General features: G+C 34.8%; 1 protein-coding gene across 1 annotated transcript in view; it reads right to left on the bottom strand.

The window, feature by feature from the left end:
• LOC148941808 (uncharacterized) overlaps nucleotides 1-27,530 on the bottom strand; it is a 97,776-nt gene that overhangs the window by 13,511 nt on the left and 56,735 nt on the right. The window contains exon 4 of the mRNA XM_089103632.1: nucleotides 22,778-22,964. Within this exon, the coding sequence (XP_088959758.1) occupies nucleotides 22,778-22,964 (187 nt within the window). The remainder of the gene's footprint in view (nucleotides 1-22,777; nucleotides 22,965-27,530) is intronic.

The following is a 27,530-nucleotide window of genomic DNA, read 5'->3' as shown; positions in this document are numbered from 1 at the left end:
TTATTGCTACAAATGGCACAGTCGGAAATTGGAAGAAAAATCGCGAACTAATTACGCTATAAACTTTGTAATTCGAATTTAACTATTGGAGAGATACAGACATATAAGTAAAGTAATTAGGCCTATTGCCGCTAAGCTACTACAGGGAAACCCTTTGGACATCTCATAGGAGATAATAGCCTCCCCCAAAATAGGTTAAGTGAAAAAAAAAAATTTATCTTGAATTGATTCAAAAAAAAAAATGGCGGACGACCTTAACGAGTTATTAATAGTGCAGAAATTGGTTGCGAAAAATATAGAAATAGCGAAATCTATACCAGAGTACAATGGTCATTCAGATATTGACGAATTCAATATCCAATTGGCCCAGTTTGTACAACTAACAAAAACAGATCTAGGAGCGTTAAAAGACATGCTCCTACTACGATTAAAAGGCCAGGCCTTAACCTTTCTAAAACAGATTTAACATACCATAGGCAATAACGCCAACTTGCCAATAAATACGGTTAATAAATTGTTAAAAGCATTTAAAGATAGATTTATAGAAACCAGTTCCATAAATAAATTAAAACACGGAACAGTGAGCTTTGACTTTTCACAAAATATAAGAGAATACCTTGATAATATACGCATTTCTGTAGAGGCAAAATACGGAAGTGGTTCGGGGCAACTGTATGAAAAAGTTATACTAAATACCTTTTTGCAAGGGCTACCCCCAAAACTATATAGAGTGGTAATATCCAAAAATATTCAGACGTTGGATCTCGCAGTTCAGGAGGTAGAGCGATTGATCGAAGACGATATGATGGTCGCAAATCATAGTAAAGCAAAAATAAATAGCCTAGGCGATTCAAATGCGAAAATAAACTTCAAGGGTGATCAGGCATCCCCCAATTTCTTTTCAAGGGATAACTCCCCAGTACCACAAAGGAACAAAACGCAAGAACTCGCTAGGCAGAAAACAGTACGTTTTCAGCCTATCAAACAATCCAATTACGAAAATAGCCCTACAATAATAAGGTGCTATAATTGTAATCGTGTTGGGCATATCGCGAGGGAGTTCCGTTATGTCCCCACTCGCATTCCAAGAGTTGCTGTCGGTAATACGCAAAATTACGGCAACCATTTGTTTGGAAGAACAAATTTTAGCACCGGTCGTGCACTAGGCTATAGCCAGGGGGGATTGCGCCAATCAGTACCTTATAACACGTACCAACAAAATTTTTATACCCCTCCCCCCTACAAACAAATTAATTACCGATTTGAAAACCCAAATACTCGCCAAAGCCAATATAATACGAGAATGCTATATAGAAATCACGAAAATTTGCCGATGGGAAATGAAAATTCTGCAAGCCAACGGCATTGGCAGTCAGCGCCAACAAACGGCACTGAAACAGGACATCCAAGTTACAATAATAATATATGGCGAAGGCAGACAGATGTAAATCAATTAGATATGCCTACGGAACCTCATATGCCTGAATATCTATTACAGGCACCGAGACATGAAATAAATCCTCAGGGAAACGTTTCAGGCCCCTCAGAAATATAAATTGGACCCCGAGGGTGCCCAGAATATTTAATAGGTCCAAAACAATGGTAGTGCCGTCCTGTAGTGATATTAATAACAAGTTACCTATATTTAATGATTTTTGTGTAGAAAACGTTTACTTTAAGGCTTTAGTTGACAGTGGAGCTACAGTTAATATTATAAGCTCATGCATATTTAATATGTTGCCTCTGCATATTAAGCGACAGAGGAACCCTAATAATCCCAATTTAAGCAGTGTGATAGGGCATAAACAGGATACAAGGGGTTCAATTTGCCTAAACGTAAAAAGGGACAACAGGATCTTTAAGACAAATTTTATAATATGCGATAACTTTCCGTACGAAGCAATTATAGGCTCAAATTTTTTAAGGTCTAATAGAGTACTGTTAGACGTAGCAACCGAGAGGCTTGTCTACCCAGCTAAGATAGGGGAAGAAATTTCTACCTTAAGAAATCGTAACAGAGGATACGATGACAACGTAACAGTAAACAAAATTTCTGACGGTATAATGTCGCAATCTTTTGAACCTCATGTCTCGCAAGGAAGACAAGGCATAATTAGAAATTTGTTCAATTATTCTGAAAGACATTGCAGAGATCAAGTAAATTTAAATAATAAGGGTATTGAATCTGCGAAAATAAAAATAGGAGATATGCGACATTACAGGTCAAACGAAATTAAGAAAATAGCGGAATTATGCAAAAACATAGTAAAACCCAACGTGACGCTGCAAGATGCCGCAATGGCGCAAAATAGCGCCAGTATGGATCTAATAAACAATGAAAATAAAGAGAAATATTACGGATTCGCGATAAGGAAAACAAAAGTCCCCCCCCCAAAAACGATGCAAAAAATTCAAATATCACAGATGATTGAGTCAGTGGTTAGCAAATCCGAAATATGGTTTGCGACAACATCAAACGAAATTTCCGAAATTCTGCTATGTGAGGAACAGATTATATCTTACGACAGAGGAGAGGGTTTTATTTGGGTAACTAGTAACAACGAAAATGATACAATTACAATAAAAAAGGGGACGTGTTTAGTTCAAATCCAGGTTTTAACGGATAATGATTTAAATAGATGGGAAAATTCTAAAACAAACCTAGTTAACGGCATTAAAACCTCAAATAACAAATATCCCTTAACTAAATCTCAATTTCTAAACAAATTTAATATGGATCATATTACGGACAAGGAACTTAAGAACAAATTATGCGAAAAATTATGGAATTTTAAGGATGTATTCTCTGCATCTGAAGATGACATCGGGATAATACCTTTTTATGAACACTCAATTTTAAAGACTGGTAATCCCGTAATAAAAGAGCCATATCGTGTGCCATGTAAGAACAAAGAGTGGTAAAAAAATAAAATCCATGAATTAGAAAAAAATGAAATTATACGCCCAAGTATAAGTCCGTATAGTGTACCAGTGATCTTAGTACCAAAGAAGAATGGTGACCTTAGGCTTGTAGTAGACTACAGAGCCCTCAACAAACAAGTAGTTCGCGATAAATTCCCTTTACCAAGAATAGATGAAACTCTTGACTCTATTTCAAGGAAAAACAAAATTTTTACTTCTTTGGAGCTTACCCAAGGCTACCACCAAGTGAAAATAGCCAAAAAAGATGTCCATAAAACTGAATTTTCAACATGTGAATGTGGTTCATATGAATACTTAAGAGTGTCTTTTGGACTTAAAACAAGTTCAAGCGCGCTAAGTAGACACCTATTACACCTGTTAAGAGGATTAAAGAATATAATTCATTTTTGTTGAAGCTGTCATGTGAGCGGGGGAAAACACTGAACAACACTTAGCAACGATAGCTAGGGTCTTCGAGAAGTTCAGACGACGTTATTTAAAATGCCGGCCTGAAAAAGTAAATTTATTTCAACCTAGAATTAAATTTTTAGGAGTAGTAGTAACGAAAGGAGAGATGTCCCCAGACCCTGATAAAATAAAATGTGTTGAAAACCTCAAACCCTCTAGAACTATGAAAGAATTAAGGGAAATATTAGGTCTTACTGGCTACTTTAGAAAATTCGTGCGCAATTACGCCCAAATTGCGAAACCCCTTACGGAATTAACTAAAGAGAACTCCCAAAATGTTACCTGGTCCCAGGAAGCTCAAACTTCCCTAGATCTTCTCAAAAAGGCACTCACTTCGGAACCAATATTATCACTTCCTGATTTCGAAAACGGACAATTTGTGGTCACAACCGCTGCTAGTTCAAAAGGCATTGTGGCTATTCTTTCGCAAATAATTCCCATACAAAACCCTGATCCTTTACAAGGACCTTCTAATAAAAAAAAAAAATAGAAAAAGTTATACACTATTCGAGTAGAACTTTATCAAAAGGCGAAAGTAGTTATTCCGTCACAGACTTAGAATTATTATCTATAATCCACCACTTGGAAAAATTTAGACACTATTTGATTGGTAGAAAATTTATACTACGATCAGACCATAAAAGCTTGCAGTACCTGCGCTCATTTAAAAACCCCACGGGAATTATAGCTAGATGTATTATGAAAATCCAAGACCTAAATTTCGAATTTGAAAATTTAAAAGGTAAACAAAACGCAGCTTGTGACTTTTTGAGTAGATACCCAGAAAATATTCCGTCGGAAACTGAGGAAAATGAAGTTAACGCTATCAATGCTAAGAGCAAACATGGAAGTAAGAAAAACAAAGTCAAGCACACGGTAAAGGAATATAGGGTTAACTATTGTCCCTTGTCTTTAGAAAATATAAAAAGAAAGCAAAAAAGGACGATATGTGTTCGGCGCTTATTAATTATTTTGTGAATGACGATACGTTACCTGATAAATTCAAAACTCTTATAAAAGAAATAGATAATTTTTACTATGATCTTGATGAAGAAATACTATGTAGAGTCGTGGCTGCTGAGACAAATAGAAACCAAACTTCAATAATACCTGTATTACCACAAAACTTAATAGCACCTGCATTTGAATGTTTCCATTCAGATATAGGTGGACATTTAGGAGTAATGAAAACTTTCCATAAATTAAAACAATATTTTTACGTGCCGTCGGCAATGACAAAACTTAAAGAATTTTTAAGTAAATGCGAAGCATGTAACTTAAGAAAAATCCCCAAGGCTTACCCTAACCTTTCAATGGGAAGAGTCCCGGTAGCAATTCATCCCTTCAATATTATTTCATTTGACTTATACGGAACGAGTGGAGCCGTGCTTGTTTCCAGCAGAGGCCATACTTGTATTCTTTCAGTCATAGACCATTTTTCAGGATTTACTTTTGCAAAAGCATTGAAGAACCAAGGTGCTTACGCCATAAGTAAGGCGTTAGCAAAATTATCGTTAAAATTTGGCATTCCTAATAAACTTTGAGTGACAACGGGAGCAATTTTGTTTCAAAAGTAACAAAAGACTTAATGAGTTTTCTTAATATAGAAAAAATGGTGACAGCTCCGTACCACCCAAAAGCTAATGTTAAAATAGAAAATAGGAATAAAATATTTTCGAACGTATTAAGTATTTATAAAAACGGCAATAGGAACGACTGGGATCAATTCTTACCTTATTTAACTAACGTAATCAACACTGCTTATTCAGAAACAACTAAAGATAATCCATTTTATTTACTTTTTGGTCGTGATTTTAGAATCCCATATAATGAGATTATTGAATCTCGGCAGTATTATAATAGCTCGGAAGATTATATACAAGAATTCGTAAATAGGATGAGGAAAACTTATAAAATAGTTAGGCAAGAGTTGGAAAAATGTAAAATAAACCAAGAGCTAAGAAACCAACCCAAAGTCAAGGGGAGTATAAATTTCAAAGAAGGAGACTGTGTCTACCTAAAGAACGAAGCAAAAACGGAAGGCAAAAAACTTTCCAACAAATATTCTGGACCGTACAGAATAGTCAAAAAGTAGGATAACGAATATACTTTTAAAATGGAAAACCCCCATAGTGGAAGAACTTACAAGGTGCATGTTAGCCGAATAAAAAGATCTAAATTTCCAGAGAGATGGGTATCTCATCCTTCCTATAGTGATTCGTCAGATTCAGAAATTGAGCCCCCTGGGTCAAGATTGGCAGAGCTAAAACCCTTTAATTTCAAGCAAGACTATTTCGAGAATGACAGTGATGAGGAAAATTTAGAAGAATTTTTAGCTATGAAAAATCTGGTCATTCAAAAGAAAATATCCCTAATACCAGTAAGAATAGAAACGCCGAAAAGCTCAAAAAGTTCATCACCAGAGAGCGCGGGAGAATTAGATTATACAATATCTCAAAAAACCCAATTTTTCCCCGATAGAATTTCGCCCCATGTCCCCCAAAAAGATTTCCAGACGATATGGTTTCCCCTGCAACACCGATAGAAAGGCCCCTGTCTTTAATAGCTCGGAAGATTATATACAAGAATTCGTAAATAGGATGAGGGAAACTTATAAAATAGTGAGGCAAGAGTTGGAAAAATGTAAAATAAACCAAGAGCTAAGAAACCAACCCAAAGTCAAGGGGAGTATAGATTTCAAGGAAGGAGACTGTTTCTACCTAAAGAACGAAGCAAAAACGGAAGGCAAAAAACTTTCCAACAAACATTCTGGACCGTACAGAATAGTCAAAAAGTACGATAACGATTATAATTTTAAAGTAGTGAACCCCAATAGTGGAAGAACTTACAAGGCGCAAGTTTGCCGAATAAAAAGGGCCAAATTTACAGAGAGATGGGTATCTCATCCTTCCTCTAGTGATTCGTCAGATGCAGAAAATGAGCCCCCTAGATCAAGATTGGCAGAGCTAAAACCCTTTAATTTCAAGCAAGACTATTTCGAGAATGACAGTGATGAGGAAAATTTAGAAGAATTTTTAGCTATGAAAAATCTAGTTATTCCAAAGAAAATATCCCTAATACCAGTAAGAATAAAAACGCCAAAAAGCTCAAAAAGTTCATCACCAAAGAGCGCGGGAGAATTAGATTATACAATATCTCCAAGAACCCAATTTTTCCCAGATAGAATTTCGACCCCATGTCCCCCCAAAAGATTTCCAGACGATATAGTTTCCCCTGCAACACCAATAGAATGGCCCCTTTCTTTACAGGAAGAATTAAACAGAGCTGTAGAAACCCCCGGTATTACTGTAAAGAAAACTCCCCCCAAAGATTCAACTAAAACAAATCTGCGAGAAGCAATGGATTTAATAAATTTCCCGATAAAAACGAGTCAAAGTACATTGCACGAGAATAAAACTCCCAAGGAAGACCAGCAAGGACAATATCATGATATAACTGTGTCCAAGGTCAAGCCTAAACAGTGGACTTCATGGAGGGAAACCCTAGTGCAAAAAATGCCCCACCCCCCTGAGGACATGGCCTTCAAACAGTGGAGGAACCCCGCAAAAACTATTGATTCCTCCCAAAGGTCTCAAGAATCTTTCAAATCTCCCGAGTTGAAACCTCAAGACGAGGACTTAGAGAATAAACCTTCTACTTCCAGAGGAATAGAAATTTACGAAGGAAGGGCAAGTGATACCTCAAAAAGTGCCACGTCTAAAAGTTCTAATCCGGATTCGTCAGAAACTAGTTCCGAAGAGTCTGACGACGAATCAGACCATATAGTAGTTAAAGAAACAGGAAAATCAAGACCGACTTCAGCAGCCGCACACGCTAAAAAAACTAAATTAAAAGGGAAATAATTTTTTAAAAAAAAACAAAAAAAGTTTGATCTTATTTCGCAGGCATAACCGAAAAAGAAAAAACCGAAAGAAACAGAGGAGAAAATAACGACACAGTCAGGAAGAACGGTTAAAAAACCTGACAGATGGAAACATCCCTAATTAATGTAGATGTATTTCAAATCCCTTGGTAGTAAATTATTTCTGAAACGTATGAAAACTTACCAAAGAAAAAGAGACGCCTATAAAAATAATAACAAGAAAATTAATAGAGAAGATTCTAAACTCAAAACTACCTATTAGTAGGTAACTGTGGAAGAAATTTATCCCATATATATGAAATATTTTGTCTTAGTGCAGATTATAATTATTTTAGGCCTACACATAAAATAGGATACCAGTGTAATTATGTGCTGCACGCTTGCTTATTCATTTGTTTCTTACTCGAGAAATATAATGTAAAATTAAATTGTATAGCGATTACTAGCTAAGCTTGAAGGTTATATCTCAACCAGTCATAGAGGTATATCACGACCAGAATAAAGCTCGGAAGTACTAACTTTACTTTCCTAACCTATCTAATCCTAAAATATTTATTCTGTTTTACGCCTACAAATCAGTTTTCTTTGGCCAATCCCACAAAATGATTATATAATAAAGAAATAACCTAAGTTAAAAATTAAAGTGCTCTTGAAAAAATATAATAATAACAAAGTAGTGAACAAACAAATTTTGTAAAAAAAACTGGTAAAATTAATGATAAATTAATTCTAGAAACAAAAAATAAGATGAGGCTTAAAAATATCATCATAATCCTCGTTGTTCACGCAGTGGCCCAAGATATTGTAAAACATGGAGTAATCTTCAAGCATGAAAATTCATTGCTAGCAAGCCATGACGCAAGGAAGATCTTTATGAAATTGGACCCCAAACCCTTCGAGACCTCGTTTCAACAAGTAACAAGACTAGATAGAAACACGAATGAACTCAAAGAATCGACCAATTTCTGGTGGAACATACTATTGGCCGTATGTTTCGTATTCGCGACTTCCCTGACCATAAGAACCCTACTGACTTTTAATTACGGAAAAATCCTGAGACTAAGAAGACAAAAACCAAGAGAAGACCACGGGGAAACGGCTGAAATGCAGAAGTTTATCCCGGAGCCCCATGAGAACGTCTAAGGTAAGAAAAGGGGAAGACATTAAAAAGCGAGTGGGTTTAAATGTCTCCACTTGTCCTTGCTATGTTTTTTTCCCTCATTGTAAGGTTGTTTACCTAAAACCGATTGGCTAAGACGCTGCAACATGCGTTTTTTAAACAGCACGGACGTGCGTGAACAATGCAGGCATGAAACATGTTGTAAAATTAGACCTCAAAATTAACCATGTAGCATAAACTCTGTTTAAATGATTATTTTAAATCTAATGTAAAATTAGCTAAATGTTGAAAGAAATTAAAATAAAGTGTATGTAGTAGTGTATATTAGAAAGTATAATAAGAAACCACACTTAAAGTTAAAGAATTAACCTTTTATATCGTCGTTAGGCTATAACAACTTAGAAGAAACTTCTATGTATTGAATTTCCCAATGGGAATTATGTCGTTTTTTTATAACCAACACGATAAAAATTTCGTTTTCTGTACTAATATTAGTGTATATATTTAACTGTGTCTCATAGCGTAAAATTCATGTACCCAATCGATACGTGACTTATTTGTACTATGAGTATCAAACAGTTCGTGGTAACGAACTGTAAGTAAGGAGCGACGGAATTTTGGTACCAATAGATACATCAAAAGAATCAGATTTTAATTCTGATTTCAAAAGTATAAGTTTCATCAAGTTTAATCTTACCCATCAAAAGTTACGCGCCTAAGAAAATTTGGTTCATTTTCAAAAAAAGGGGAAAAGACCTGTTAGAATTTATAGAATTTTAATGGAAATAACACCATCATATTTAGCGTATCAGAAAATTCTCCGACAGAGGTTTCAAGATCTTATTTAGAAAAGTATGAAATTTTGCATTTTTCGACAGAAGAAAGATCAAGGATGCGTGTTTATTTTTTTTTCCCCAGAGGTGATCGTATTGACCCAGTGGTCCCAGAATATCGTAAAAGGGCTCATTGGAATGGAAATTAATAGTTCTAGTGCCCTTTTTAAGTGACCAAAAAAAATGGAGGGCAACTATGCCCCCTGCAACGCTCATTTTTTTCTCACCCAATTAAAATTTTGAGATAGCCATTTTGTTTAGCATAGTCAAAAACCTAATAAATATGTCTTTTACAATGACTTAATCCCCCACAGTTCCCAGGGGAAGGGCTGCAAGTTATGAACTTTGCCCATTGCTTAAATATTGTATTGGTTATTGGGAAGTATACAGACATTTTCAGTAAGAATTTTTTTCTGGTGGGGGGGAGTGGGGCGGGAGGAGGGGGTGACTCTGGAAAATCGTTCCGTGGAGGATGTATCTGTGGGGTAAGGAACATTTCTATGAAGGGGGTACCAGATTTCCAAGCATTATTTAAAAAACGATCAGAAATTAAATTAAAAAAAACAAGTACTTTCAACTGGAAGTAAGAAGCAACATTGAATGAACAGTCCCTTAAAATGAACAGAAATTAAGATGTAGATGAGGCCCGTCTCTCCCAAGTCAATACTTCACTTTTTACGCTACAGTTTTTTAGTGCTTTCAAAAGAGCTATCTATTCTAATTAAACGGCTTGTGTGATTCAGGGGTTTGTAAATTAAAATTTTTTTAACTTTTAACGTAAAGAACGTGGTATTGACTAAGGGGAGAACCCCATCATATACCTAATAACATATACGTAATAAAAAAAACAATAAAAAAAAAACAAGCGATACGGCTCAATAGTAAGCGAAACTTTTAAAAACGGAACTTTGATGTCAATAAATGTATCAAAAGAATGGGCTTATAATGCTGATTCTAAATATATGAATTTTATTAAGTTTAGTATTACTCATCAAAGGCTACGAGCCTCAGAAAACTCACCTGATTTTTTAAAGAGGGGGGAAACATCCTCTAAAAGTGAAAAATTTTTAATGAAAATCACACCGTCAGATTCAGTGTATCAGAAAACCCTATAACATAGGTTTCAAGCTCATATCTGCAACTTTGTATTTTTTGCCAGAAGAAAAATATACGAATATAGAAGTTCGTTACGTAAGTTAATTTTTAAATTATGTCAGAACCAAATTTAGAGACATCCATTTAGCAAAAGAAAATGAAAAATCTTATGCAAATATTGTTTACTTATTCAGTGACGACGAGCCAAAATAAAATCTGCATTAACTAAAAAACGATCAGAAATTAAATTAAAAAAACATGTTTTTAAAATTGAAAGTAAGGAGCTACATTAAAACTTAAAACGAATAGAAATTATTCCGTATATGAAAGGGGCAGTCCCTTCCTCAACGCCTCGCTCTTTACGCTAAAGTTTGACTCTGTCTCACAACTTTATTTTTTAAAACAATAAAAAACTTTAGCCTAAAGAGCGAGGCGTTGAGGAGGGGACATCCCCTTTCATATACGGAATAATTTCTGTTCGTTTTAAGTTGTAATGTCGCTCCTTACGTTCAGTTTAAAAATCTTGTTTTTTTTATTTAATTTACTTTAAAGAACGTGTGATTCTGCCTCGTTATTTTTATTACAGGAAGTGGATTGACATATTGGATATCGAGCATTACAATGAGTTGCCCAGTGCAGATACAACCTAGTAGCATCTATTTTCATCATACCTCAACCAACGAAGAGTACTCACCATAGACTCCAGCCAATTTCCATCCCAGCTACGTCTACGAAAATTATAGTTACCTTTTGATCGTTGTTTCCTCGACCATGAACCATATTACGTATCAGGTAACATTATATTTGAATCTCAGTATCTAGTGCATTATCGAACTATATAATCACATAAATTCTGAGAACCCCATCGATCAGTACAAGAGATAAGTGCATAAATATCGCCCTTGATAATCATTATGGACTCATATACCATATAACCGTATAGTTATGATATTTGAGGACCCTAAAAACTATTTATGTGTCACAGACTTACGCGTCGAATCCCTTTTGACCATCTTTCAGAATCCATCCTATCCCCTCTGTGTGGAAAGTTCATATCTCTGTTACAAGATAAATTCCGAAAAATGGACCTGGAAACCAAAATTAACCCCAGTGACCAACCCCTCAGTGACAATATACCCCTCCCACAAGCTAAAGACAATATTTTGAAGGAGTCACTATAGTTTGATGGCGACCTGTTCCAAATCCAAACTTCAATTCCCCCGTGATTAACCTAGGAAGCACCGCAAAAGTTAATAGACGCAAGCCATGAGCTAACAATTTTATAAGAGACACAAATGAACAATTTTAGACGAGAATAAATTCTCTATGTGCATCAAAATATCCCAAAAATGATATGCTGAGAAGAAAATAAACGCACTCCTAGTGTTCGACCCCTTTATGATAAGGCACCCTATGAACTGTCAAAAAGCAGGTGAGAATGAACTCTGATAGCATATTCCCACACCTGTAGTTGGAAGCATCATTTCCCAGTTGACAATTAGAGAAGCTTATCGTGTCAACACAATCGTGCTTGAACTGTACCTTGAAGAAACCATAACGTAAGTGCTTGAAAAATTTTGCCAAGACAAAAAGAGTGAAGGACAATAATTTACAACAGAAGGATTGAGTACGTTAAGGACTCGAATGGTGATGAAATAGATGTGAATTTACACATCTGTTACTTCTTAATAACTTTGATAACTCAAAAAATCCCAATATACTATCATTAATGTTGCGTAGCAAACATCCCCAGTGAAAGTGTTCTAAGGTTACCAGTGAATATGGTAAACCCAAAATTGTTTGTTTTAAATTGTTCTTGTATGTAGTGTTAGATGTCCAGATAAAGTTATATGTTGCGTTGTCGAGCTATTCATTCAATGTAGCGTAGATAGAAAGTAGTGTGCCATATAGACAGCAAAATCAAGAAAAAAGCCTTGTAAAAAGTGAATTCAAAAAAAATCTTATGTAAAGGTAGAATAGCCCCAACCTTGTTGGAAATGTAAAAGTAATCAGCGTTAGATGTAGAAAAAAAATCTTTAGTATAGTAGCTAGCCTAGAACCATGAATAATCTTAGTCCGGTAGATGAATTTTAGATAGGAACGTAGAATAAAATAAGAAAAGTAATAGAGAAAATTTTTAGCACTCCTGATTAAGCCATAACATAAATATAAAAGAATTATGTAGAAGAAATAGTTAATAAATTGCGAACATTTTAAAAGCCCAAAGGCAAGCAAGTACTAATGACGGGACGTCATTAATTAATGGGAAGGGTAATATGCACCGTGAGCGAAATGCGATATATTTAAAATACAAAGATTCTTTCCTTCTAAAGATGATTCTGACAGAAATTAAAACGTCCCCTAATTGAGTTCAAAATACCGCTTCCAAGAGTCTAAATTCTTAATCAGCAAAAAGAGAAATTGCATTTTAGCTTTAGTCAAACAACGACGCAAGTCGGTTTGAATTTCGCTAAGATAATTAGTAATAAAAAAGATGCTACGCACAATATTTCTAAGGAAGTTTAAACTATAAGAGCCGTGTGAACGTTCGAATCATCAGAAATATTTAAAACAATTTATTGGACGAAGGGTTCGCATCCTTGGGCCACTTGAGCCAATCGTGAGCCAGTCCTTATAGTGCAAGACAAAAAAAACTATGTTTGATAGTGGGGTAGAAGTGCTTTTTGAAGATATTCGTATTTGAGAATCAGGACCGCTTAGACAGAATTACTCGGCGTATCATCTGGGCAATTCTTTGATTGTTATATCTCTGTCACCATTGTTGTCGTTTGAAGTGACTCACTGCTGCGCACCTAAATATGTAAGTCCCAATAAATCTATTGTTTTTTACCAGTGTTTATTTCACTTTATATGTCTGCATCTAGTCTAGTAATAGGCAATTAGTTCGCAAAATCTCCAAGGACGTTCCCAGGGAATCTGATCTTCAGATCGCTCGAAGAAAAGAGGTCACATTTATATGGCTATACACCTTATTTTCTCCCATTAATTGAGGGTGGCGCAAGCCCTGTTGGCTCAATCTTTAGCGCTATAAGCGGCGCTATCGGAGAACTTATAAGGTGTAAGTTCACAGTTTTAAGGTATAATTTTAAACTTGACGCGATCAATCTTCATTACCGCTATTAGGACGGCCATAAAACATTAATTATTATACACATTACCATAAAGTACACATTTATGAACTTCATTCAGCTATGTTTTGCAATGAATCAATTTGTATGGTTCTTATTCATGACCATTTGAGCAGAAACAACTTAATAAAAAAAACTCTGCAAAACATTAGCACAATATATCTCCATTCTTTGACTCTCCTCTACTCATCAGCTAATTGCTACTGGGGTTCATATGATGGAGCCCGTTTTAGGATGCTGGAACCCGTTTTTAACCTGGGGGTAGGGTTGGGAGGACGGGGGTGATGAGAGGGTTCAACCATAATGAAGCAGCAGTCTAATATAGAGGATTCTAAAACAACCAAAAAATAGAAAAAATTATGTTGGAACCCTTGGTCCCAGTTTGTTCAGATAAATGTCCCTCCCAGATTCCTTTCGTTTGGCCCCTTAATTATTTTCCTTCCCCGAGTAATAATTATTAATTTTCCTTTTATTTTGTGACGCCATTTTGGGTCCTCTTAATTGCGAAGTTGCTTAATAGACCACGAGGTAAGAAATTGCGCAGTTAGTGAGGTTGACCAGTAAGTTAGTAAGTCCTAGGATTGGCTTGAAAAATTCATCACCACCCCGTACCCCGTCGCAGACACGCGGCTAGCGGAGCAGGCTAGAAGAAAGAATTCCCTTTTTAAGTTCAGTTCTTGTATAGCGTGACTTGAATACAATAAGACTTTTTCTTATACTATGTACTCTTTTAACTTTTCAGCCTGGGTCGAGTCTAAAGAGATAGTTAGAAATCATATCGGTAACCCTTGGCTTAATAAAGTGGCCCTGGACCATCCAATGACGCTAGTAGATACGGAACCGTTGGAGTAACCGCGGAAATCCCACTATTTTGGGCCGACGAGGGATCTCCCCTCCAGTAAGTGGCGTAGCAACTCTTTGCGCCATTTTTGCCTTTAAAAGTGGTGACCCCCGCATATAAACCTCCAAAAAGTGGTGGCAGCTAGAAAAAGAGCTATCAACAGCACTGATAGCAAAAGAATTTTGTGCTTTCGAAGAGACGGATTAATTTGGCCTAGAAAGTAGCCTATTGTGGTAACATATAAAAATACAAAAATACGCAATTAATTAATAGAATTATGAAGGTCTATAATGGGCTGTGTGCCTTGTTAGACAAATATCAAAATAAATAACGTGAAATTAATGAGTTGAGTTTACAGTGGGGAAATCTCCGTATTTAAAAGTATTACGGGGTTTAAGGACAGATAAGAAATCGTTGAAAGTTGGGTTATTATTTGAGTGAATTGGCGGACTTAGATATAATCTTCAGTGACGAAGGTTATAAGAGTAATGAGGACGGCAAATTAGGAAAATTTGTCAGTTTGTGCGCACATTGGACAAGGAAGGTGGGGGGTACCTGTCCAATTGAGTAATCTGCCCAGGAGGAGATTATATGTGGAATACGAGTATCCGGGGAGGATAAGTGATTTGTTTTACAGGGTACTTCCCCTGTTTGAGTTTAGTCCAGCTAATTCACTAGTGGAATATTCGCGCAGTTTTTCTAATTGTTTTCTCGTCCAACCCCTGTTAATTCGTTTTTCGAAGGTATATTTCACTCGCGTACAACTGCTTGTTGTGAAAGAAGTCGTTAATCACTAATGAAGTCAAGATATTTCGGTTATTGGAAAATTTTTTGAATGTTATTACACGGAGCTGATAATTGACAATAGTTATTGCGTACCATAATTTTTGCGTGACAGTTTTTGAATTTACCAAGATTGACTAATTGAATAAGAGATAAAATAATCAGAGAGAAGTAGACGCGGTAAAATGAGGGGGTACGAAAAAAACTTAGGAAGGATATATGAAAAAACAAAACAAACTAACCCCTCAGAGGCTGTGCCAAATGAAGGGGAGTTACGAATAAAAGAAAATACGGATAGAGAACGAACAGAGTCAGAAAACGAATAAAGAGAATATAAAGACAGTGAGAGTCATAGTAGGCTAAGTATCAGGAGTAGTAGAAGCTCAATTTCCAGTAAAAGCTCGCAAAGGAGTACTCAAATAGATACAATACAACAAATATTAAATTTCATGAGAGAAAGAGAGGTAGCCAGAGAAAAAAAAGAGGAGGAAGATAGGAAAGAAAGAGAGAAAGATAGAGAAGAAAGAGAACGAAAGGAAGAGGCTGATAGGATAGCCAGAGAAAAAAAGGAGGAGGCAGACAGAGAGGAAAGAAAATACATAATGGAAATGATTGCAGGGAAAAATTACCAAGAGCCTCAGAAATCGTCTACAATAGAGAGAAAACAGGCAATAAACCTTCAACCAATGAAAGAAAATGAAGATGTACATTTATACTTATACAATTTTGAAAAAACGGCGGAATTAAGCGGATTACCGAGAGAAAATTGGGTAACAAGAATACAGCCCCTCCTTAACTACAAAGCCCAACTTGCATATAAAGCATTACCAATGGACTACTCAAAAGATTTTGAAAGACTAAAACAAACCATTTTTGAAAAGTTTCAACTCTCCCCCGAGCACTTTCAAGGAAGGTTTAGAAGCGAAAGAAAACGAGACAACGAAACATATACAGAATTCGGGTACAAATTGAAAGATATGTGTTTAAAATGGCTAGAGTTAGAAAATTATAGAATGTATGAGGACCCAGAAGAGATAAAAGACAAATTGACGGAAGTGGTAAATAAAACAGTAATGGAACAATTTTTAGAAAACACCCACAGAAAATTGAAAATATATTTGAAAGAAAAGAACCCAAAAACTAACAAAAAAATGGCGGAAATGGCGAATAGGTGGACCGAAATAAGAGAAAGAATTGAGGAGATAGATATATTTCAAAATAAAGAGTATAACAAAGATAGGCATTATAACGCAGCGCAAGAAGGATTAACTTGCTATAACTGTGGTACCACGGGGCATTTTGCAAAAAACTGCCCCAATACATATGCCCATACACCACATAAAACGACAGCCTGGGCCATGACCCATAATAGGGAAAAAAATTACGCATTTGCAGAGTCGCATAAGATATACGGAAAATTGAACGGGAAATTAGTTGAAATTGCAATTGATTCTTGCAGTGATCAAACTTATGTGTGAACTGACCAAATTAATAGAACAGGGATAGACCATAAAGATAAAATTACAACATTATGTTATTATGGAGACAAGTACCCATGCCCATCTGCTTGGGTAAGAATAGAAATTGCAAAAAAGGACGTTACGGTCCAGAGAAAAACGATAAAAGTAGGCTTAGTACCCACTCTAGCATTGTATGTTTTAGTAGGAGGAGACTTTGGAGATATCGGAAATCTCCTATCGTTAAAAGCGACTTCTTTAACAGTGGGAAAATTACAAAATTACACTACGACGGAAAAATATGCTACTTCGTTGACAAGGCGGGGAGGTGGACCGGCCCATAAAACAAATTGGGAGGCTACGCCGCCCTGTCGGAAAAACGAAATACTTGATACTCGGGTTCAAAATGTTGATAATCCACAAAAATGGGATGCGGAAGTAAAAAGACCACAAGATATTGAAAAAAAGACGCGCGAGAATGATTTTTCGGGAAAATTTCCAGAAAATGGAAAACTTGAAAACACTTTTAATGAATATGAGACGCTAACAAGTATAGGCCAAAATGAAACACTGATTGCACCAGAGAAAAATGAGACGAATTTTATTGTACGCGCTTTTCCTCGGAAAGTTCGAGAAATTTTAGTACAATATAAAAACCAAATGTCAGAATTCAGTTCCCATTTGATGACAAAACATTTGTTTCTGCGGTAAGAATAAAGAGAACTAAAAGAGAGAAAAAAGATATTAAACGGAGCTACAATGAAGAAATGCAGTCAAAGATGGTGGACACTGGAGTCCAAATCAGATTTAACGATGATTTATTATTTTGCGCGAATGACAAAATTGAGAAAAGTAGAGATGAAAAGAGGAGTGTGAAAAAGAGAAAAAATTTTGAGATTCAGCCTGCAGTGGCGAAAAATAAAAATTATCTGAGCTGTGCCTAGCTAAAATAAATAATAGGGGAGAAAAAGAGGTCCAAGACCCACAAGGAAAATTGCAAAATTAAAATAAGACGGAAAAACTTAGGAGGGAGGAGAAGACCCATGACATATTGAGAGAAACTACATATAATCCTGACATAGAATTGAGTTGTCAACAAGGGGTTACGGAAAGATTGAAAGGTACTGAATTTTGGGTTGGATCGAAGAAATTTGGGAAGGAATCTAAAATTGGTCTGATCAACTCAAAAGAGGGTTTGTTCCTTTATGAGGGGGAGGAATCCCTTGGGGAAGATCCCCTGCGGGAAGACGTGAAAGACTGCCCTTTTCCTCAATGCACAACTGGCGGACAAGTTGTGATCCCTTTACTGAAATCTTGTCTTTCCAGTCTTCAATTTCATCTTCATCCCTCATCGCCGAGCATTATTCATTCAATTATTTTAGGGGACAAGACCCAGAAAAAAGCGATTCAAGATTCGCTCAAATTCTTACTTCGTTTTCCAGGACTCCTATCGTTTTCACTGGCCTGTGTATTTTCGGCCTTAGACTATTTGAAATTATGCCAAGGGGCAATTTACTTTTTTATTGAGATGTGGGGTTGTTTCCACAGATGGAAATTAAGAGGCAAGTGCAGCCAATTTTTCACGAAGGCTGGCATCATCGAAAGTGCCAGGAACTGATTCTCTGCTCCTCTCAAATGTAAATTCGTGAGAGCAAGAAAATTTTTGTTTTTGATTGTGCTGTGCACAATGAATTTCTACGAATCTTGGGGACTTCAATCTTCAAAACCAAATGCGGATGTTAGACGATCTAGACCATGGTGGTTCTACAATAGAGACGTGGGGATGACGACGAATCCTGAGCCAAGCGGTGGAAGTACAGACACTGGTGGAAGTACAGGTACTGGTGGAAGAGAGAAGATACAAGTTTAGTGATTTTGAGTTTAATGTTATTTATTTTATGTCTAAGTTTCCAGCCAATCCACCGGGGATGCGGACCATTTATCTTAGGAGGGATGTGTTGGAACCCTTGGTCCCAGTTTTTTCAGATAAATGTCACTCCCAGATTCCTTTCGTTTGGCCCTTTAATTATTTTCCTTCCCCGAGTAATAATTATTAATTTTCCTTTTATTTTGTGACGCCATTTTGGGTCCTCTTAATTGCGAAGTTGCTTAATAGACCACGAGGTAAGAAATGGCGCAGTTAGGGAGGTTGACCAGTAAGTTAGTAAGTCCTAGGATTGGCTGGAAAAACTCATCACCACCCCGTACCCCGTCGCAGACACGCGGCTAGCGGAGCGGGCTGTAAGAAAGAATTCCCTTTTTAAGTTCAGTTCTTGTATAGCGTGACTTGAATGCAGTAAGACTTTTTGTTATACTATGTTTTCTTTTAACTTTCCAGCCTAGGTCGAGTCTAAAGAGATAGTTAGAAATCTTATCGGTAACCCTTGGCTTAATAAAGTGGCCCTGGACCATCCGATGACGCTAGTAAATACGGAACCGTTGGAGTAACCGCGGAAATCCCAATTTTTTGGGCCGACGAGGGATCTCCCCCTCCAGTAAGTGGCATAGCAACTCTTTGCGCCATTTTTGCCTTTAAAAGTGGTGACCCCCGCATATAAACCTCCAATACATGAAAAGTTGTGTTTAACCATGTTGGGGGTAACATTGAATGTATTTATTCAACAGAAAAACTAACAACAAATTCACAAGATTTAACAACATAACACATCAACACTGTTCTTGCAAGCTACCAACTTTTTTTTATACTTTTTCCACTACTAGTACACATTTATGAACTTCATTCAGCTAATAATAAGCAATCTCTTATATGAGAGATTGTTTAAATCATTTTTTAAGATCATTAATCATTTTTCAAGCGTAAATAGTTTTTTAGGAATACGTCCACCCTTCATTGAACTAAATAAATAAAAACTTTCTTCAACCCAAAGTAATGAGCAACATTAAAAATTAATACTAAAATAATTAGTAAAACATATTACGAGGGCTGCCCTAAATACAATCCATTGATCTTCACATTTAATTTTTAAGTTATTTAAAAAAATCTTTTAATTCTAATCAACCGGCCCGACCTTCATATTTCATGAGACTGTCTTAAGCAACTGGGAAAAAAACGTCAAACTTTATGATGAAAAGCGAAGTATTGAGGAGGGAGCAGCCCGTCTCATATACAGAATATCTCCTGTTCTTCTAAGTTTTAGTACTGCTCCTACTTTTCAGTTGAAAGAACCTGTCTTTTGTTTGTTTAATGTTTGATCGTTTGTTCATGTAAGGCCCAAAAATCGGCTTCCCTCCTCTGCAAAAAATGAAATTTTCTACAGAGAAAAATCCTGAGTCTGTTGATCTTTGTATGAATTTTGTTGAAGTATTTAAGGACTTGTGATAGTCTCAAACTGATGAAAGACTCAAATAGTCTATCAATTTGGTGAGCCATTCGAATGCGATTGGATATTAAAAAGATGATTCAAAGATAAAATGAAATTTTTCTTAGAACCCAACAATAACTTGAAGAACAGAAGATTGAGTCGCTATTAAATATGCAAGCGAAGCAAGACTAATATAAGCAAATACCCGCTTGTATTAACGTGTTATTCTACAAACACTAAGACTTATTTCAGATGAAAGAAATTCAACAGAAGACGGTTCAGATGCTTTTTGTAACAATGGCTGTCCAGTTCTTACTTATTTTAGAAATAAAAAGCAGTATCTTTGGTTCTACATATAAATCATCCGATCACTTCAAAAACTTCACTTGTACCACACTGAGAATATTGATATTTAAATATAGTTTTTTTTTCAAAATACTGTTTTATTCAAATAATTTGAAATTTCCAACCACAGCCATCGAGGCAAGGATTGTTACCTATGCAGTTCACCCATCGTTTACACATAGTATTTTTTTTTATCAGGACGGGGGCAATTTTAACCTTTGGTGCCCAAAAAAGTCAATGGCAGTCAAGTAAGACTTTCAGGGAATATATGTTCATGCAGATTGTCAAAAGGGCTTAACTGAGAAGTGGCTTAAGGTATTAAGTTTAGATTTCAGGGAAGGATGAGATGGGTTATCAATACTCAAATGCAACATGCACACGCTATTATAAAAACTGCTATTTCTATTGGGACTGCTACTAAAGCTAAGTAAAATAAGATGAAAATTTTAGGTAATATCAAGAGGGAATCTTAACTCAATCAAAATGCACAGTTTGCAGAGAGTGTTTCAAAAGGGTGTATCAACAATACGTTAGAAACAGAATAGAAAAATTAGTCAAAATTTTCAGGGCATGATGAAGATTTTCAAAAAAATTATTTAGACTTTCAGGAATGACTGTCAGCACATACATATATGGTGAATCCATATTCCGATATATTTTCAGTAATATTGGTTATGATGGCGATTTTTTTTTATATTGCGAGAAATAAAAACACCTACCTCGAAATAAGGATTGTTTTCAAGAAAGCATAAATTATATTCTGGTCTCTAGAAGGCATGAGCAAGGAGGGGGGGGGGGTCCCATATTCATGCAGCATGGGCACTTATTTTTGATAAACAAATTGGTTTTACATTTTTTTTGTAAATTTATTACCCTGGGTGTATTTTTCAAACAATAAGATTTTAAAAAAATGAAAAATATTACAGGCAAATTTTCGAGAGCCCCCCTCAAAAATAATAATATGGCTCGTATATGTACTAATTTCACAATGTAATTGGCTATTAACGATTTATGTCGGTAAGACTACAATTTTTTCTTAGTTGTCAAACCATTTGAAGATAAAGCTTTTTGACGTTTTTGAACCTAATTTATTTACAAACTAATACTTTTCATTTTTTTTGTGCGCTAAGGTAAGAACCATGCCCCACAGGACCTTGTTTTTTTTTTTAAAGTTTGGATACTTTAAAATCCAGATAATCTTGCATTTTAAACTCGGAAGAATTCTTTTTGTGTCGAAATTACCCATTTAAATAGATATTTTACCAGATAGTAGAAATTGAAGGCAAAATAGGCACCAGAAAAGTAGAAAATAGGCACTAGCTCTACTTCTGTAATTAGGCACTGGCTCTACTAAAACAGGCACTAGAGCCAAAATAGGCACTGGCTCTACTAAAACATGTAGTGTGGATCATATATATATATATATATATATATATATATATATATATATATATATATATATATATATATATATATATATATATATATATATATATATATATATATATATATATATATATATATATATATATATATATATATATATATATATATATATATATATATAAAAAAAAAAAAAAAATATATATATATATATATATATATATATATATATATATATATATATATATATATATTTAATTGCGTAAAGAGCAAAAAACTGGTAATTGCAAAAAATATTTGTATATTTTTTAACAAGGGAAATTTGTCAAGAGCCTTAATTTAGGTTTTATGCAAATGACATCACGTAGTAAAAATTACAATGACGTCATTTACGTAAGAAAAATACAATGATGTCATATATTATTTTGCAAGATTTAAGTAAAAAGCTAATATTAAACTGAACGATCAAATGTTCACTCTCTGGGTATATCCAGGCGTAAGTGGGGAGAGAAGGGGAGGAGAAGTTATAAGAAACTCGCAAATGTGATAAATAGAAAGGTTTCAATAAATAATTTTCTCGTCTAGCTTTCTCCATGTTGTACGTCTATCTTTCTCTATATCGGTTGCTAATAGTTTTACATTATTTATGTATTTATAGAATAGAATTGAACTTAAAATTTATTTATACAGCATGGCTGTATAAGTTCCGAAGAAAAAGAAAGTCCCTGCTTAAAAAAAACAAGTGCCTAACAAGCCAGTCACTATTTTAATGCAATAATTAATATACTTTTAAGTTTAATTCTTTACTTGTTTTTTTTAGTTTGTTTTTAAGAAAATTTCTTAAGCTGCATCATGTTAGTCATATTCGGGAGGTATTTTGCAGAAAAAATTACAAATAAATCAGCAAAGAAAAAAAATCACCTCTACTTCGCTATTGTAACTTTATAATTACTTAAAAGAAAGTTTTTAGATTAAAGTTGAGTCTTAATACCCACTTTTAGTCTTCCACTGTTTCAGTATACTTTGCATTTTCAACTCCTATGATGCACTTGCCTACGAGTCAATTGTAAACTAAGCCTTACTATACAGTTTTGGCAATACTATTTAAGTTCTAAAAACGTGAAGAATGTTTTTTAGGCAGGAAAAAACTTTCCACAAAATTATCCTTAATCAACCTGAATTTTAAAGTACCACTAATAATTTCAAATATACCTTCATCATTTCTATCCAGTTCCTGTGAGTTTGATTCAGATGCTGTATTCAATGAAATACCCAGAGGTCGATTTTGATGCCCAGATGACAGAATATAACAAGTAGTTTCTCTCATCGTTTCAGTATCAATTGATGAAGCAGCTTTAGCTTCTACAAAATAAAATGAATTAACATATAGAAAATCAATCTATAATAACATTGTTTGAATAGTTTATCCAGACAGAATGAAACCAACAGAGCATACAAATATCAGTCTACAAATTTAGAAAATTATATATAACAAGATGCAGGAACAAATTGAAGAGTGATAAATTTGATTGTTACGAACCGGGTTTCAGAAATTTGGAGTTTTATTCACAGATTTTCATATCAAGTAGTTAATGTTTATGATTAGAAACAGATTCATACTCACTCAAAACTAGAGTGACAAATTAATTGGCACTTTGTCAACATTGTAAAACTTTGAGCCTACATGAAATAGGGTGTACAACATTAAATCTTACAGTCGTTTCGTGTTTAACGCTAGTATCAATTTTGATCAAATTAAAAACTTTCAGTTACGCCATTTGAATCTATATGTAAAGTTTTTGCTTTATCTTAACAAAAAAAGATCCTTGGAACAAATGCTTTTTTTATCATTAAAAATTGATTCAACAACAATTTTTGTTTAATTATACCTTGGCCATCTTTATCAACTTCCTGGGAGTCAAATTCTAGAAGTAACGTGGAAATCCTAGGTAAAACAGCCTCAGGGAGATTTTGATGTTCTGCTGATAGAGAAGAATTTAAAGTTTTCATTAGGGTTTTGGCAGCACTTCTATAAGGACCTGCAACACCTGCAATAAAAAGCAAAAATAACAAGGAAAAGAAACCCTTAAAATATATGAAAATACAGTCTCGACAAATTACTGAACCAATTAAACAATGAGCCCCCAAGACCCAAGAAAGCAACAAAAACAGATAACAAAATTTTTAAACGGTTGCAAAACGAAACCCTCAAACAAAACTGAAGAGTGATTATCTAAACATTATTTCAATAAATTTCATTTATTACCTCTCTTTTCACAAATTTTTGGTATAATTTAAAAAGCGTTCCTCTTTTAAAAAAAAGAAAATAGGAAAATTTGAATTTGCAATTAATCAAACTTTAGTTCAAATGAACAAGAGCTATAAGACATTGTTTGTTCCAAGAGTTTTTGTTTCCTAATGTTTTGAGCTAGACAACAGCGGATAAATTACGAAAAAAAAAAAAAAAACATTGACGGTAAGTCTTTTGTGGGATATGCCCAAAGTGCAGGGTTAACTTATACAATTGGGAACTGGCAACAGTTTTGACAAAAAAAAACTATCAACACCATCTAGTGTCTGGTATAATAAAAATCAAGTTTGAACAAAAATCAAGTTGGAACAAAAGAAAAAAAAAAATCCGAATGAATATATTTGTGACTTTAATTTAATATTACTTATCAAAATGCCACTTTTTTTGTCACTTGTTTTCAAGTTTATTTCAAACATTTTTTTAATATTGAGAACTTATCCATAAATTAATTTAGAGAACTAAAGGATTAAGGATTATCTTAGTATTAAGGGAATCTGTAAGCACATTACACGAAACAGTTGGTAATTGCCGTTAGAGGTAGTCATAGTAGAGCTTTCCGGTACTCACTAAATACTTGAGCGCAAGAGCAATTGTGTTGGGGAAAGTACAACACACAGCATATCGTCAGTCGAAATTCAAAATGATATATCTCCATATCACACAGGAGTGGCCTCGACTCTTTCATTTTTTGCCTACTTTCAACTTTTGTCAATAAAAAGTACTAGAAAAATCCGATTTTCGAATGCACCAAAAGAAGTATTTTTCTACTTCTAGGCGGATTTATACCCCCTGGATCTCAATAGAATTTCATATCAAACACAAAAACTGACTTTCGTCTCTATTATTATAGCCAAGTAAGACTTGTTATACATCTCTAGTTTCATATTGCAAAACAAATTGTAATTTGTCCGAGTAGAGCATTTTTAATAAATTAATGTTCTTAAATAAAAATTCTGAAATTCCATTTTCTGCTTGTTTTAAAAGCTTAATACGTCGTGTTAAATCAGGAAAACAATTAATAGATTTATATCTTAATTCAGAAAGAAATATAAACAGTATATTTTATACTTTATGTAAATATAAAGACTTTAGTTCTGAACTTTATGCCAAAGTTCAGCAACAAAAATTGTAATTAAAGAGCGTTTTTCACAATTTTTTATAAACATTGAATAATATAAAAACAAGGTTCGATGACATAAATGCTTACCAGAAAAATTTAGATTTGAAAATACACGGGCTCAGCCTCAATATAAAGAAAAATAAACTACTGGCTATTTTCAGCAAAAAGTAAGGATCGACAATAAAACTTAAACGAACAGAAATTCTTCCGTATATGAAAGGTGTTGTTCTCTTCTCAACGCCTTTCTCTTTACACTAAAGTTTGATTCTTTTTCACAACTCTACTTTTTAAACTAATAAAAATTTTAGCGTAAAGAACGGGGTGCTGAGGAATGGACAGCCCCTTTCATGTACTGAATAATTTCTATTCGTTTTAAGTTTTAATGTCGCTCCTGACTTTCAGTTAAAAAACGTGTTTTGTTTTTATCTAATTTCTGAACTTTTTTCAACTAATGCATGTTCAAATTTGGCTCATAGTACATAAAACATTAAAACAAAATCTTCATATTATTTTTGGAAGATTTTTTCCGTATATGAAGGATTGTCCCCTCTTCATTACCTTGTTCTTTACACCCAAGCAGTTAGCACTTTTAAAAAAGCTTAATATTCTAATTAAAGAGCCACCGTGTTTTAGTAAACGCAATTAAAAGATTGGTACAAACAGTCAAACTCTATCGTAAAGAGCAAGGTGTTAAGGAGAGGGCAACCCCTCATATATTGAGGGGGCAACCTTCTCACTCACGAAAAAGTATTTTGCTGAAATTACATAAGTCAAACTGTCCCCCGTCAAATTCTCTCCCGACAGTTCCATCCTCGCTGAGACTCCCTCTCACTGTAAAATGCTTACAGACGAATCAGTCTGAAAAATTCTTCTTAGCGTTCTTTCATTTGAATAAGACTTTAATTTCTAATCGATTTCTCGATCACTCTAGAAATGCCCCCGTCTGTCGAATTCATATCCCAGAAATCAAAACATGGGAAAAATAGCCTCTGGATAATTCCGCCAGAACATCTTCACATGAAAAATTAGCAGAAACCGTAATGCTTCCGGGCCAGCACTGATATTTTCAATAATTTATTATTTTTTATTAAAATATTTGTAATATTCAATGCTACTACTACTACTAACAACTCATCGCAGCACCAAGCCAAACAGCCAAAACAGCTACGAAGACAGCAACGCGCACTCCTCTTCCGTCCCAATCTATTCAAACCCTCCCTATTTACACCCTTCCAGGAAGTTTCGGTTTCCTTTAAATCTTTCTTTATGACATCCTCCCACCCCAACCGCGGACGACCTGCTCTCCCTTTAACCCTTAGAGGTTGGTCGAAAAGGACAATCTTTGGCAATCGATCATCCTTCATCCACAGAACATGTTCCAGTCATCTCAACCTTTCTCTCACTATAGCCCTAGAAAACGGGATTGGACAACACTTTTCGTACACCTTACTGTTAAATACGGTTTTACAGCGTATTTAACATCCTACTGTTAAATACAAAATACGAGCAGTCACTCGGGTACCCAGAACAATCCGTAAACAATTTCTCTGGAAAATATCTAGAAAATCTTCATCCGCTTTTCAATGCCTCTTTATAATCCCTATGCATTCTCAAGACAAGAACACAATTTGCGCTTTACATAAAAAAAAAAATGACCGTGGATTGTCAGTTAAATTGACATATACTGACATTTCTTTGTTAAGGTTTTGATAAATTTTTCATAAATGTATGTAAAAAAGGTGAAAACATTTCAAACGTATTTTGTTTTCAGTAAAGGGCAAATTGTGTTCTGGTCTTAAGAAGGCATAAGGGTTATCAGCCCTACTCATGTTAATTTTTGCTCGTTTTGAGTTTGACTCGACATTCTATTGTAATTTCTGTTCGTTTTGAGTTTCTAAAAACCAAAAAAGATAAAAATCTCTAAAAAAATCAAATAACCGAGACTGTGGCCAGTGGAGATAAAAGAATACAACAAACACAAAACAACGCAGATGTGGTGACTGTATAAAAACAAGGCTTTTTCAGCACAAAAGACACACAAGATAAAAAAAAAAAAACAATATAAAACTAAAAACCAATAAAACCACCACCAAAAAAAAACAACAACAACACAAAAATGTACAATCGGCGCAAACTGATCCACGTAGGAAAAAGATGCTAATATAGAGTTACTTCAGTGAGGACACCAGAGTAACTGAGAAAAAATAAAAAAAACTGTACATTACTTTTATTATTCAGTTGCGAAATAATCCTTTTGTTAGCTATTACTGAAGCAAATAGTTTTGGTCTAGCAGGTAAAATAGTCCCCTGGTGATTATTTAAAATCTATCCTCCCTTATTGACTGTTGATTCACTCTTTCGAAGGTTATCAAAAATTAGATCAATACTTAAATGACCCGTGTCCCTATTTATGGAAAGGTTAGCAAGCATATGTTTTTTTTAATTCATATGGCTTCACTCAACCATTGGGTGTACAACTTATCATTAGAAATAGCCA

This window comes from Artemia sp. Qi Xiang Cuo, chromosome 17, assembly GCF_049724085.1.
Source record: "Artemia sp. Qi Xiang Cuo chromosome 17, ASM4972408v1, whole genome shotgun sequence".
In the NCBI taxonomy this organism is placed as follows: domain Eukaryota; kingdom Metazoa; phylum Arthropoda; class Branchiopoda; order Anostraca; family Artemiidae; genus Artemia; species Artemia sp. Qi Xiang Cuo.
Note: the sequence above shows the minus strand (reverse complement) of the source record. Positions and strands in the feature narration are given on the sequence as shown.